This window comes from Peromyscus maniculatus, chromosome 5 (genome assembly GCF_049852395.1).
Source record: "Peromyscus maniculatus bairdii isolate BWxNUB_F1_BW_parent chromosome 5, HU_Pman_BW_mat_3.1, whole genome shotgun sequence".
NCBI classification, from domain to species: Eukaryota; Metazoa; Chordata; class Mammalia; order Rodentia; family Cricetidae; genus Peromyscus; species Peromyscus maniculatus.
Window position 1 is genome coordinate 44,347,431 of NC_134856.1, and position 14,466 is coordinate 44,361,896.

General features: G+C 41.1%; 1 protein-coding gene and 1 pseudogene across 1 annotated transcript in view; one reads left to right on the top strand and one right to left on the bottom strand.

The window, feature by feature from the left end:
* Glg1 (golgi glycoprotein 1) overlaps positions 1 to 14,466 on the bottom strand; it is a 106,633-nt gene that overhangs the window by 55,099 nt on the left and 37,068 nt on the right. The window contains exon 2 of the mRNA XM_006974092.4: positions 1,110 to 1,142. Within this exon, the coding sequence (XP_006974154.1) occupies positions 1,110 to 1,142 (33 nt within the window). The remainder of the gene's footprint in view (positions 1 to 1,109; positions 1,143 to 14,466) is intronic.
* LOC102919554 (NADH dehydrogenase [ubiquinone] 1 beta subcomplex subunit 9 pseudogene) lies at positions 4,375 to 4,930 on the top strand (annotated as a pseudogene).

Genomic DNA, 14,466 nt, shown 5'->3' on the forward strand with positions numbered 1-14,466 from the left:
GTTCCCAGCACTCGGGAGGAGGCAGAAGCAGGCAGATCTCCATGAGTTCGGGGCCAGCCTGGGCTACAGAGTGAGTTCCAGCAAAGTGAGGGCTACATTTCAAAAAACCAGAAACAACAAAACACCAAACCATAACTAAACAAAAAATAAAGAAATAAAAAACTTAAATATTAAAGTCCCTGATGAAGTTTTAGAGAAACTATCTGTTTCTAAAAAGTCTGTCCCAAATGCTCAGATGTGGTGGAGTTTGTCTGAGGAGTCACAGAACAGTGCTTTCTACAGATCAACCTTGAGAAGTGCTCAGACTCTTGTTTCCAGGAATATCTGTTTTTATTCCCTGAAAACACTGATTGACCCTTCGTTATATGGTTTACTTTAGAGTTGTTTGGCTTTGCTTTTTAATTGATTTAATGTGTATGGGAGTTGCTGAGTTTAACTACCACCCTGGTATACCTGTCTCCTTTAAAGGTGCTACTTACTACAGAGTAGATATCCTCCCTTTTTATTTTTTTTGAGATAGGGTTTCTCTGTGCAGCCTTGGCTATTCTGGAACTCACTAAGTAAACCAGGCTGGCCTCTACCTCATAGAGATCCACCTGCCTCTGTTTCCTAGGATCAAAGGCATGCACTACCACGTTTGGCTCACAATAGGTATTTTAATGAAAAAGCTGTCGACTTGATAAGCAGAACATTAACTCTTTTTTTTTTTTTAAGATTTATTTATTTATTATGCATACAATGTTCTGCCTGCAGGCTAGATCTCACTACAGATGGTTGTGAGCCACCCTGTGGTTGCTGGGAATTGAACTCAGAACCTCCAGAAGAGCAGTCAGTGCTCTTAACCTCTGAGCCATCTCTCCAGCCCCATTAATTCTTTTTATATGGTAATTGTAATAAGAAAGACCATGAGTATACAATTATTATTGGCCACACCTTATGGTTTCTACAACAAAACAGTATTTATAAAGTCCGTAAACAAGGCTTATCATCCTTTTAAAACTAATAGAATCAGAGAAAATATAAAGCTTCCAGAAAAAGATGAAAAGGCATCCCAAAATCTGTCATATTTATAAAGCACATATGGTAAGTTAATGAAAATTCATACTTACATGATTGCAGTCTGAAGAAATTTCATTCTCAGGCTAGAAGGAAAAAAAAAGAAGTTGTTTTTCAAAAAAACAAACAAACACTAAAAACCCAACCCCTCAAGTTTTCAAACATCACAAAAATAAAGTTAAAATCAGAATCTGAATATTTAATAAAACATGTCTCTTCAGCACAAGGAGTACACTGGAGCTGACACTCCTTCCAGATTCCTAAGAAGAAAAGTACCAGAAAGGTACATGAGAAACAATCCCTTCTCTATCAATAGTACAATGTGGAAATGGGAAAGCGTACTAACACAGTAATGCAACAGCAACATAAGAACTCTTTTTTATATGGCATTTTCTAAGTTTGGATGCTAAAGAGGAGTGGCTGGAGAGATGGCTTAGTAGTTTAGAGTACTGGCTGCTCCTCTCAGGGACCTGGGTTCAATTTCCAGCACCCACATGGTGGCCCACAACCACCGTGACTGCAGTTCTAGGGGATCCAAGGCCCTTTTCTGGATTCCATGAGTACTACACACATGTGGTGCACAGACACACATGCAAATCACACAATACATGTAAAAGTAAAAACAAATTAAAAAAGAAAACTAGAGGATCTATATGAGCTGGGTGCAATATGAAAAGGCAAAGGCAGGTGGATCAATGTGAATTCCAGGCTAGCCTGGTCATCACACAAAGAACCGGTCTCAAACATAACATCACAGGGAGGATCAATATGGGGGTTTTTTCATTAATAAAAACAGACATTTAAAAACCAGGATTACTGAGCTGGGTATGATGGCTCACTCCTGTATTTCTAGCACTCGGGAGGCTAAGATAAGAAGATGGCTAAAATTGTGAGGCCAGGCTGAACTACAAAGTTAGACTCTACTTCAGAACTCTCTCCTCCAAAACCAAAGCAATCAAACAAAAATGCCCTAGGCTTATCAGAATACAGAGGAGGTCCAATAAAGATTTAAAAACTAGGACATTTTGAAAACAGGGCAGGAGGACTGTGAGTCTGAGGTCACTCTTATATAGCAAGACCCTGTCTCAAAAAATAAAAGTAGCTGAATACAGCAACTTGGGCTTATAATCCCTGTACTTGGGAGGCTGAGACAGGAGGACTGATGTTAGTTTGAAGCTAACCTAAGATAGATTGTGAGTTTAAGGTCAGACTGGGTTTAGTCTGAGAGACCCGGCCTCACATAAGCAACAAACAAACAAATAAATTTGAAAAGAAATTAAGGATTCTGGGGAGAGCCCTAGTTCCCAGCCTCTATGTTGGGTGTCTAGCTCCTGCTCCAGAGGATCTGAGGTCCTCTTTCAACCTCCACAAGTACCTGCATTCATGCTCCCCCATATATATATGGTTTTAATGAAATTAAAATTCTAAAAAATCCAAAAACATAACAAAAATTATGGCTTTTTTTGCGGCAGCAGCGCACACCTTTAATCTCAGCACTCTGGAGGCAGAGGCAGGTTGACCTCTGTGAGTTCGAGGCCAGCCTGGTTTTTTTAGTTTTAGGGTTTTCTGTTTGTTGGTTGTCGTTTTTTTTTTTTTTTTGTTTTTGTTTTTGTTTTTGTTTTTTTCGAGACAGGGTTTCTCTGTGTAGCTTTGCGCCTTTCCTGGAGCTCACTTGGTAGCCCAGGCTGGCCTCGAATTCACAGAGATCCGCCTGGCTCTGCCTCCCGAGTGCTGGGATTAAAGGCGTGCGCCACCAACGCCCGGCCGTTGTTTGTTTTTTAACTGAAGGAGAACAAGCAATGGTGAGGTTAGGAAGCCTGGAGTCACAAAAGTGATAAGGGCTGCAATTTGCACGTACATGTTTTGGGTCTGATGTCCAGGGGCTTAGCTTAACCACTATGTGTGCTTGGGGTGGGGGATGTAAAACTCTGTGACAGTCCTGAGAGAGCGAGAACTCATTAACAGCTGAGCCACTAATGGAAGATCAGTTTATCTGCTGTCAATGTCTCCAGAGGCCACATTTCTAATTAGAGTGGAGTAAAATTTGCTGTTAGACAGTACAGTGCCGTGGGATATCTTTCTGTACGCTCTGAATATGTGTTGCTCTGACTGGTTGATAAATAAAGCTGTTTGGTCAATGCTGAGGCAGAATAAGGTTAGGTGGTACAATGAACACAGAGAGAAGAAGAAAGGAAGGTGGGAGAGACGCGAGCCCCACCACAGAAGGACCAACGAGTGTGGTGATATTTTATTTGTACTGAAATGTTATTTTAATTTTATGTTAATAAATAAAGTTGCCCTGGGGTCAGAGCTATTAGAGCCATAGTGAGAGCGTGGTGGTTAGAAGAGCTAGGTAGATTTCTGTGTGTTCAGGGATACAGCCAGTATTGGAGACATACGCCTTTAAGACCTGGAGGGCGGTACTTACAGGCAGTGATGAGGCAGTCATGTGGTTGGGTTTACAACCAATGAGAAGGCAGAACAGAAAGATTATTTAAACAGGGACACAGGAAGTACCTCCCTCTCTCGGGGAAGCTAGGAGCACTGCAGGAGGTAAGATTTTATCTCTGAGCTCTGACCTCTCGGCTTTTCTCTTTTACCTTGGCTCTGTGTTTCTTATTTTAATAATACGATTGGTTACATCTACAAACGAGATGTCAGCAGACTGGTAATGCTACGGTCACGTGGCAACATACAGATTTATGGAAATGGGTTAGTTTAAGACGGAACAGCTACCTAGCAAGAAGCTGAAGCCATGGGCCATACAGTTTGTAATTGATATAAGCCTCTGGTAATTATTTTGTAAGTGACTGCGGGACCGTAGGTGAGAGATTCGTCCCCACCGCAGGGCCAGGGGGGACAGAGAAATTTCCGTCTACAGTACAGCTGAAAGTGATGCAAAAGTAAACAACAAGATGGAGCAGTTGATCCAAAAGTGTAGCAACGGCTAGTTATTGTTGCGAGGAAGATGGAAACCACACAGGGAAAGTTCTTTGGGAAATGAAATAACTTTTACATAAATGTAAACAATAAACATTAGTTTAAAAGAAAACCAAATGTAGTGTCATTTTTAGGGGATGCTAGATGATGGGTACACCAGATTTCAAATGGGTGCACTATTTTTAAATTTCTTTAAAAAAAGTTTTATTGCTGGGCAGTGGTGGCGCACACCTTTAATCCCAGCACTCAGGAGGCAGAGCCAGGTGGATCTCTGAGTTCAAGGCCAGCCTGGTCTACAGAGTGAGATCCAGGACAGGCACCAAAACTACACGGAGAAACCCTGTCTCAAAAACAACAACAACAAAAAAAAAGGGCCGCTGAAGGTGAGCCGGGCGCTATGGTGTTGTGCGCGCCCCCGGCCTACCTGACCCACCAGCGGAAGGTGCTGCGGCTATATAAGGGCGCACTGCGCCACCTCGAGTCGTTGTGTGTCCACAGGGACAAATTCCGGTACTTTGCTTGTTTGTTGAGGGCCCAGTTTGAAAAACATGAGAATGAGAAGGATATGATGACGGCCACACAGCTGCTGAGGGATGCAGAAGAATAATTCTGGCAAAATCAGCATCCTCAGCCATATATTTTCCCAGACTCTCCTGGGGGTACCTCCTATGAGAGATATGAATGCTACAAGGTTCCAGAATGGTGCTTAGATTAGTGGCATCCTTCTGAGAAGGCAGTGTATCCTGATTACTTTTCCAAGAGAGAGCAGTGGAAGAACCTGAGAATGGAAAGCTGGGATCGGGAGGTTAAGCAGCTGCAGGAGACACCACCTAGTGGTACTTTGACTGAAGCTTTGCTTCCCGCCAGAAAGGAAGGTGACTTGCTCCCACTGTGGTGGTATATTGTGACCAGACTTTGGGAATGGCCTATGTAGACACAGGACCTCACTGTTCATGCTTGCAAGTGAAAGAAGTTACAGAACATGTTCACACTTGCCCTAATAAAAGTAACTAAACACGAAGGAACAAACAAACAAACAGTTTCATTTATTTGATGTGTTTATCTGTTTGTATGTGTACCATATGCATCCCTATGCCCACGGAGGCCACAAGAACTGCAGTTACTGGTGCTTGTGTACTGCCGGATGTGGATGCTGGAAACTGAATTCTGGTGTTCTACAGCCCCTATTTTTCAAATTTCTTCTATGTCTATAGTGGAAAAACCAGAATGTTGGGCTGGCAAGATGGCTCAGCAGGACGAAATCTCTAGTGCCTGGGAGAAATGTCAGTTTCCCCCCACCTTTTAACACTTTTACGAAAAGCTTTTAATCTTCCCAACCTGGTAAACTTGTTTACAGAAAGCACTCTGACCTCATCCTTCTTTTAAAACCAGTCAATTGAGCTGCTTTTAATTCCAGCACTCGGGAGACAAGGCGGGAAGATCTCTGTGAGTTTTGAGGCCAGCCTGGTCTATATAGCTTGTCCCAGGACAGCCAGGGCTACACACAGAGAAACTCTATAGCGGAGGGGGGGGGGGGGGGGACAGAGAGAGAGAGAAAGAAAGACTGTGAGGTTGGACCTCAACTAGTAGGGAAGACATAGTCACCACCTGAGTTAGAATAAAAGCTAAGTGAATTTCCTGCCACTGCGTGCTTGCTAGCCTGGTTTGGATAGTGGTACACCCTTTTTGCATAAAGCAATTGGCTTGTTGAGATACTTCACTTTGTTCCCATGCTCCTTACACTAAGATTATTCTTTCTTTGTTTCTAACACACAGAAGCCAGACATCATAAATTAACTTATACTTATTTATAAAATATATTTAAAATGGACTTAATTAGGCTGATGGGTAATGATTAGATTACAACACACTACTGTCAAATTTTTTACCTTCCAAAATTTCAATAAGAACAAATAGTTTAATGCCTTTGGGTCCCTGAAATCAGCCTCCACACTATGAGTTAATCTAGTTTAACTTAATCTTTCCATTCAAATACATTTCTACTAAACAATTTTTGATTAAGAGTATTTGTGGGGCTGGTAAGACTGTTCAGAGGGAAAGGTATCAAGTCTACAACCTGAATTTGATACCAGGACATATATGGTGGAGAACAGACTCCTCACTGGATGTCCTCTGACATCTACAGGACTGAAGTGGTACGCATCCATCCTTCCCAAAGGCACACAAAATAAATAAGAAAAATATAATTTTAAAAATTCTTTAAGAAGCCAAGCATGGTGGCACACATCTTTGATCTCAGCAGAAGCAGGAGGATCTCTCTGAGGTTGAGGCCAGCCTGATTTATATAATGAATTCCAGGCCAGCCAGGATTACATATTGAAATCCTATGTCAACAGTATGAACAAAAGCTGTAAATGTGCTTGGGAGGTTTGGCTTGTTGATAAACTCCATTTTAGGTTTAAAAGCCATCTTATAATAAAGATAAACTAGGCTCATTCCTGTTTATGACTAAATCTCTTGTTTTTCAAGGATTGGGCTATGCCCCACCTGTAACCTTAACTATAAATGGTTCTGTGCTGCCTGTTCCAAAAAATGGCAATGTTTTTTGCCTTTGTTTCAGGAAGTTGTTATGACCAACTTGTTATACTTGTGTTCTGCTTCTGTAACCCTGCCTACTTGCCTGCCACATCCTCCATCTGGAAACCCCTACTCCTGAGCTATAAAAGCCCTTACCTTCCCCATGTCTAATGCTGATCTCTTGAACTCCATCTCTAGGGAGAAATAGCATATGTACATGAGTTAAAAAACAAAACAAAACTTGCTTTAACTAATTTGGCCATGATTTAAGTTGGTGGTCTTTCTCCTCGAATCTGTGGGATTAACATTGAATTTTAGTACTGCCGTGTGTGTGTGTGTGTGTGTGTGTGTGTGTGTGTGTGTGTGTGTAAGACAATATCAAAAAACCACACAAAGAAAGTTGAAAATCAAGCAGTAGCTTCCAGGGTTGCAGTTCAGTGTCTGATTATGTCATGCCTTCATGAGACACTAGTTTGGTCGCCAGTAGATTGGCTGTTCCCAGTTAAAGGTTTGAGGAGTTTATCATTTCCTTGATAAGGATATTTGTTTTCCTGTGCATGGTTATGCAGACTATTTGGTTAGGCTTTGCTCCAGCCAGTAGGTTAGATTCAGATCTGCCTCATGTCTTCCCCATGCTGCCAGCAGCCTGGACATACTTTCCAGAGGAGACAGGAGTTCCAGGGATGTCAAACTGTCAGGCTTGCATGACAAGCAATTTTACCCACTAAGGCTCTTTAAAATCTAAAATGATTTAGTTTGACAGTTACATGATAAATGCAGATACAGACAGATGACATAATTAGATAAACTGGGGACCTGGATTAGCCCTAAAAGACCCACCCTGAATTATGAGAACTTTGTTCACCTTATTTAGCTTTTACATCAGTGACTCAGAAGTTGTGGCTATTCTTGTACTTTACCCTCCTCCTCAGGAAAAGCAAAACTGAAATAGTTGATTTTAAGACTTAAAATTCCTAGCCCTTCCTCTAAGCTTCATAAATTCAGAGCTGGTTGTAATAAAGGGGATAGATGGTAGGAAAACACTAACCAGCACCTGGGAGGCTCAGGCAGGCAGGCAGGCAGGCTCTTGGCCAGTCTGAATGCTACGTATCAAAAGGTACCTGACTACCCAGGTGATGGTGGCAGCGGACACCTTTAATCCCAGCACTGGGAGGCAGAGGCAGACGATCTCTGTGAGCTCGAGGCCAGCCTGGTCCACAAAGTGAGTTCCTGGACAGCTAGAAATACACAGAGAAACCCTGTCTCAAAAAACCAAAGGGGTGGGAGAGCACCTGACTAACAGAACTGCACTACTCATCTACAGAAGCTTACGATTGTAGTGACTTGACTTGAGACTGCTGAGAGGAGGCTTTGGACTAGAACTGAGACTTCTTTCCCTAGGGCTTGGGATTCATAGATTCAGCATGCTTTTGGAGCCTGAGGTAATCTTGAAATTGGATGCAAACTTTTGTGGAAAACTTTTTTTTTAGAAGATTAGACAAAGGAAAATTATGAAACACTGTTTAGGGGCTGAACAGATGGCTTAAGAGAATCTTCTCTTCCAGAGGACAATTTGAGTCCCAACACCCATGCCAGCCACAGCTGCCTGTAACTCTAGCTGGCCCCCAAGAGTACCTGCATACATACACAGCAAACACTTACACAGACATATTTAAAGTTTAGAAAATTAAATATTTAAAAATTTTAAAAAGAGGGCTGGAAAGATGGCTCAGAGGTTAAGAGCACGGACTGCTCTTCCAGAGGTCCTGAGTTCAGTTCCCAGCAACCACATGGTGGCTCACAACCATCTATAACGAGATCTGGTGCCCTCTTCTGGCCTGCAGTCATACATGCTGTATACATAATAAATGAATAAATAAATCTTAAAAAAAAATTTTTTTTAAAAGAAACACTAAGCATTAGTTGAAGTTCTTTTTTGAGTCTTAATATCTATGGTATGGAATTTAAATACAGAAGTATGTTGAATTTCAAGTCTTTTAATATAGGTAATTTGCATATTACCATGACCACAACTGATTTATTTCAATCATTCTCACTGGTCAAAGTCATAAAAAAGAGCTTTCAGAATAAATTGCTGAGGAGCTTGGGTCTGAATGTTCTCAAATAAACTGATAATCTAATTTACACACACACACACACACACACACACACACACACACTGGTTTTTCCATACAGGGTTTCTCTGTGTAGCCCTGGCTGTCCTGGAACTCACTCTGTAGACCAGGCTGTCCTGGAACTCAGAGATCCGCCTGCCTCTGCCTCCCAAGTGCTGGGATTAAAGGCATGCGTCACCACTGCCTGACCCCATCAGTGTGTTTTAAACTAGAACACTAAGCATCTTAAAGTTTTATCAACTAAAGTCAAAACATCCACCAGAGGAATACAAAAGAACATGTTACTTTTCCTAAGTATCAGGTACTAAATTTACAACCGATTTGCTTGCCAATAAAAATGTCCTTTTTGGAAGGCAGCACAAATGGATGTCTCCTCCTGATTAGGCACATTCTGCAGTAGTACTTTCAATTCTTCCAAGAGTTTATTTAGTGAACTCCCAATCATAGGCACAATTCATTTACTAACCTAGTCCAAAGCCTGCTCCTCAAAGCAAACTGAATATAATGTCATTGTTATCTGATGGGATAAACTCTTTGTAGTCTTAGAAAATTGCTCCTGAGTAAGTCTCCTGAGATTCAAGAGTACTTTTCTCTTAGTGCCTTACATCTGCTCATCCAGGGGGGTGCAGATGAATATTACTTTTCCAAACAACAGTGACCAACACAGGTTGCATGTCCTCTAACAATGCTGACTCACTAAAAGTTGTACTTTTTCTGGATGCAGTTGCTCATGACCCTGCAATGCCAGCTTTGAAGACGGAGGCAGTTAGGAGTTCATAGCCATCCTTGGGCTACACGAGACACTGTCTTAATACTTCCCTCACAAACACACACACAGAAAAATACAAACTCTGGTTCTACTAATTAGTATGATAAAGGAGGTAAACCATGAATCCTCACCCAACCATCTAACCATGATTCCCAGTTGACTAAAAAGTCAGGAAGAGGAAATATTTAAAGAAAAATAGCACCATCAATATCACAAAGACCAGAGAAGGCATAAGGATAGTTATTGAGATAAGCATTAAATGGAGGTTATGATTGCTTCTATGTTGCTGTGTAGATGCTAAAGCTTGTAACAGGGGCTTGTATAGGACTGAAAGAGGGAATTGGAGGTTTTGGAAAGGCATCTTCTATGCAGATACCTGAGAAAATGAGGAACCCTATGCTGACCATTTGCAGGCTTTTTTATTTGATATCACCTGATATGTGGTAGGATGACTATAAGGTTTTGATTTTAAAAAAATCTCAAGGTAGGTCCAATTTTGTTTTCCTGCAGTCCAAATTAGCATGTTACACTAAGCCCAGAGTGGTGGGTTTAACTCACTTCCATTACTTGGACTGTTCCCAAGTGGGTGGTGGACAGTACTGCTAGTCAATATTATAGTTACTTCACTTCCATAGGAACATGCTTGATTTTAAAAAGGTAAAGGACAGTCAGGAAAGACAGGTAAAGTACTGTTAGGTTTCAAACCTGGGACTAATGGCTGAGGTGCCTATTTAACATATCAAAGCAGACGCTGGCCACCAGATTCTCCCTGCATCCCTAAATGCCTGCCTGTTACAGGGCCCTCCAGGCTGGCATGACCTTCCCCCAGCTGCCCTTCCCTATATAAACCAACCACTCTGGTTGCCCCTTCTCTTTCGTGCTTCCTGGCTGCTGCACACCTCCTTCCTCTCTTCCTTCCCATCTCCCCTCCCCTCACATGGCACAGGGTCGTGTCCACGCTGGACTCTTCCAGAAGTCCCTGCCTCTGACTATACTCTGCCACACAGCTACACTAAACTTTCTCTTCCACCATACTCAGGAACAGTCATGTCCTTTTCCTTTTTCTTTTTCTTTCTTTTTTTTTTTTTCCATTCAGATGAGTGCCAAAACCCAGTCATGTCCTTCCCTTTTTTATTTCTTTTTTTCATTCAGGAATAGTCTGAGAAAAACAAATAGGCTGAGGCTCTAGGAAGTGCAGATCTTTTTAAAGAACTTGGTTCAAATTATTGGCGCTTCTAAGGCAACAATTTAATTCTGAGACTAGTCTACCACTTGAATTAGACCAAATCAAGTTATTTTGACAATCAGTCAGAAGTGTAATTCTAGCACTTATGAACTAAGGAAGGAGTATACTGATGGTTGAAGACCAACTTGAGGAACCCAGGCTAGCCCTAGCTAGACAGTGAGACTGTCTCAAAAATAATACATACAAATATTTGAAATAACAAATGCTGAAATGATAGAAACTAAACACCTACTTTGAAAAATGCTGATAAACAGTAACAAAGATACAATCTTTTGTAAGTATTCCCCATAATCTGTAAATCATATTTATACCTTCTAAAGTAGTAATTTCCTAATATAAGATCTCTATCAAATATGGGCTCTTCCGAGAAACTGTGTATACTGGCTAGTTTTCTATCAACTTGACATATGCCAGAGTCATTTGAGAAGTGGGAACTTCAAGTGAAAAATGTTCTACCAGAATGGACTGTGGTACATTTTCTTGATTGATGTGGGAGGGCCTGGGGCAAAAAAAGCCATGGAGAGCAAGTCAACAAGCAGCACTCCTTCATGGCCTCTGCATCAGTTCCTGCCTTGAGTTTCTGCCCTGACTTCCTTTGATGATGGACTGGGATGTGAAAGTGAAATAAATCCGTTCACCTCCAAGTTGCTTTTAATTGTGATGTATGTGATGTTTATTATAATAGAAATTGAACCAAGACACTGTGTCATTCTGGATAAATGATGTAACTTTTGTAGGTCCAAATTTCCTCACTTATAAATGAAAATAGTAAGAATATTTATTTAAGCCAGGCGGTGGTGGTATATACCTTTAATCCTAGCACTTGGGGGAGGCAGAGGCAGGCTGATCTCTGTGAGTTGGAGGCCAGTCTGGAATAAAGAGTTCCAGGATAGCCAAGGATACACAAAGAAACCCTGTCTCAGGAAAAAAAAAAAAAAGTTTATTCATGTGTTGGCATAAGTGGAGCAAAATAATGTAACCCTTGTTGTAAGCAAATAATGAGTATCATATATAGTTATAATAGTAATAATCTATACTTTTAGAAGAGTATTAATTTTGCTATGTCTCAACTCCAAAATGAGCCAATCTCAAAAATTAAAGTATAGGCCAGGCATGATAGCACCCTCCTTTATTCTCAGCACTAGGAAGGCAAAGGGGCAGGAGGATCTCAGTGAGTTCAGGGCACGTCTGGTCTGCATAGCAAGCTCCAGGACACCCAGAACTACAGAGAGACCCTGATTCAAAAAAATCAGAATAAAATAGGAGCTAGAGAGATGACTTAGCAGTTAAGAGTACTTGCTGTTCTTACAGAGCTCTGAGTTCAGTTCTCAGCACCCACATGGTGGTTCACAATCATCCATAACTCCAATTTCAGAGGATCTGATACCCTCTTCTAATGCCCACAGGTACCAAGCAACCATGTGGACATACACAGATGTAGGCAAAACTCATACACACACCACGCACACATTCTCGCTCGCTCTCTCTCTCTCTCTCTCTCTCTCTCTCTCTCTCTCTCTCTCTCTCTCCCTCTCTCCAATTAAATTAAAATAAAAAGTTTTTTATTAAGCAGGAATGTTTTTAAGCTATGTAGAGCTGGAGACAGAACTTAATGGAGTAATACTTACCTAACACAAGTGATGTTCTGGTTTCTGTTTTGTTTTTGAGACAGGGTCTCACAAAAAAACAAATTCAACTTTGGCTGGCATGGATGGAACTCCTTATCTGCCTGCCTCTGCTTCCCAACAAGGCTCTGGTCTCAATTCCAGCCCCACAAAGAAAGGAAGAAAGGAGGAAGGGTAGGGCAGAGTAGGGGAGCTTGTGAAAAATGTAGACTCAGTTATATAAACAAAGGTAACTACAACTTAAACTAGTCCAGTTATGTTAGGATAAATCAGTAAAAAAGGAAGGAAGGAGGGAGGGAGGGAGGGAGGGAGGAAGGAAGGAAGGAAGGAAGAGAAAAGAAAAGAAAGAGAAAAGAAAAGAAAGAGAAAAGAAAAGAAAGAGAAAAGAAAAGAAAGAGAAAAGAAAAGAAAGAGAAAAGAAGGAAAGAATAAACTGGGGGCTGTGGGATGGTTAAGAGCACTGACTGCTCTTCCTAAAGACCCAGGTTCAATTCCCAGCACCCACATGGCAGTTCACAACTGTCTGTAATTCCAGTTCCAGGGGATTCAACACCCTCACAGAGACATACATGCAGACAAATCACCAATGCACATTAAAAAAAAAAAAAAAAGAATGAATCGGATTAGGAAATTTTCATTAAAAAAGTCTTAATCATAACCAAGTTTTCTTATACAAATACAGTGTGCATAATTCCACTCTGTACAACTCTAATTTCTCAATCTACTATCCATGTGTAAATAAATCTAGGTTCAGATACTTATTTTGAATTTCTTTCCCCCCCCTGAGACAGGGGTTTCTCTGTGTAGCTTTGCGCCTGTCCTAGATCTCACTCTGTAGTACAGGCTGGCTTCGAACTCACAGAGATCCACCTGGCTCAGCCTCCTGAGTGCTAGGATTAAAAGCATGCGCCACTACTGCCAGGCTATTTTGAATTTCTTTAAGGATACTGTTTCTTGGTTAAAAAAAAAAAATTAGAAGATTTAAATACTTTGATTTGTTTGTACATGTTTTAAGGCTTTCAAAATTTCAAAAGCCTTTATATATTAAGGTTAAATGTTCAGATTTAAGTATCTTTAAATATCCAAACAAGAGCCAGGCATGGTGGTGCATGCCTTTAATCATAGCACTCAGGAGGCAGAGGCAGGAGGATCTTTGTGAGTTCGAAACCAGTCTGGTCTACAAAGCAAGTTCCAGAACAGCCAGGACTCTGTCACACAAAGAAACTCTGTCTCAAAAAACAAAAAAAGATCCAAACAAACTAAACATTAGTCAGCTACATGCCATGCTGAAAGAAGGTACCGACTGGTGGCAGAGGGTAGATAAGAAATATCTGAATATTAATTTAAAGTGTAAGAGTTAGCTAGTAACAAGCCTGAGCTATTGGCTGAGCATTTAAGATCAATATTAAGTCTCCGTGTGGTTGGGAGCTGGCTAGTAGGGCAGAGCTGACTGCTGGGATACAGAAAAGCCCGCGTACAATTCATTTTATGAATATAAAGGTTGCTTGTCACCAACTGGTAAAGTGAGTAAGATTAGTGACTGAATAATCTAGTTTGAATGTCATGACTCTGTTTGGGTTTGTTATCTCAACCACCTGACAGTCACCTGTGAGAGGTAGTAGTACAAAACAGAGGACCACAGCTAAGCCACTACACACTGTCCCATCACAACCACACCTTCAAACTTTTCATCATTACAGTTACTATTCTTCCTAAGAGTTGTGAGAACTCCAATGTCTAAGTTAGAAGGCTTTAATTTAAGGCATCTGAAACTTTAGTATACACCATAAGAAGTAAGACAAAAACATAAGAGGAGGCCTGGAGAGATGGCTCAGCAGATAAGAGCAGCTAGCTGCTCATGCAGTGGACCTGAGATCAGTTTCCAGGACCCCAATATAGTGGCTCACAACTGCCTATATGTCCAGCTCCAGGGGATCTACTGCCCTCTTCTGGTCTCTGTGGGACTAAGTAACAAGTGTTATATAGTCAGATCCTGTTTCAAAAAAGCAAAACAAAACAATCTCCTTTTAGTTCATTTCAGGGCCATTAAGAATTCCTAATTATTTTTTATTTTTTCCTGGTTTCACTGTACTTTTCTATTGCCTTTATAGGAAAGTAAGTGGGGGGGGGGTAGTATCTCAATAAAAAAACAAAAAA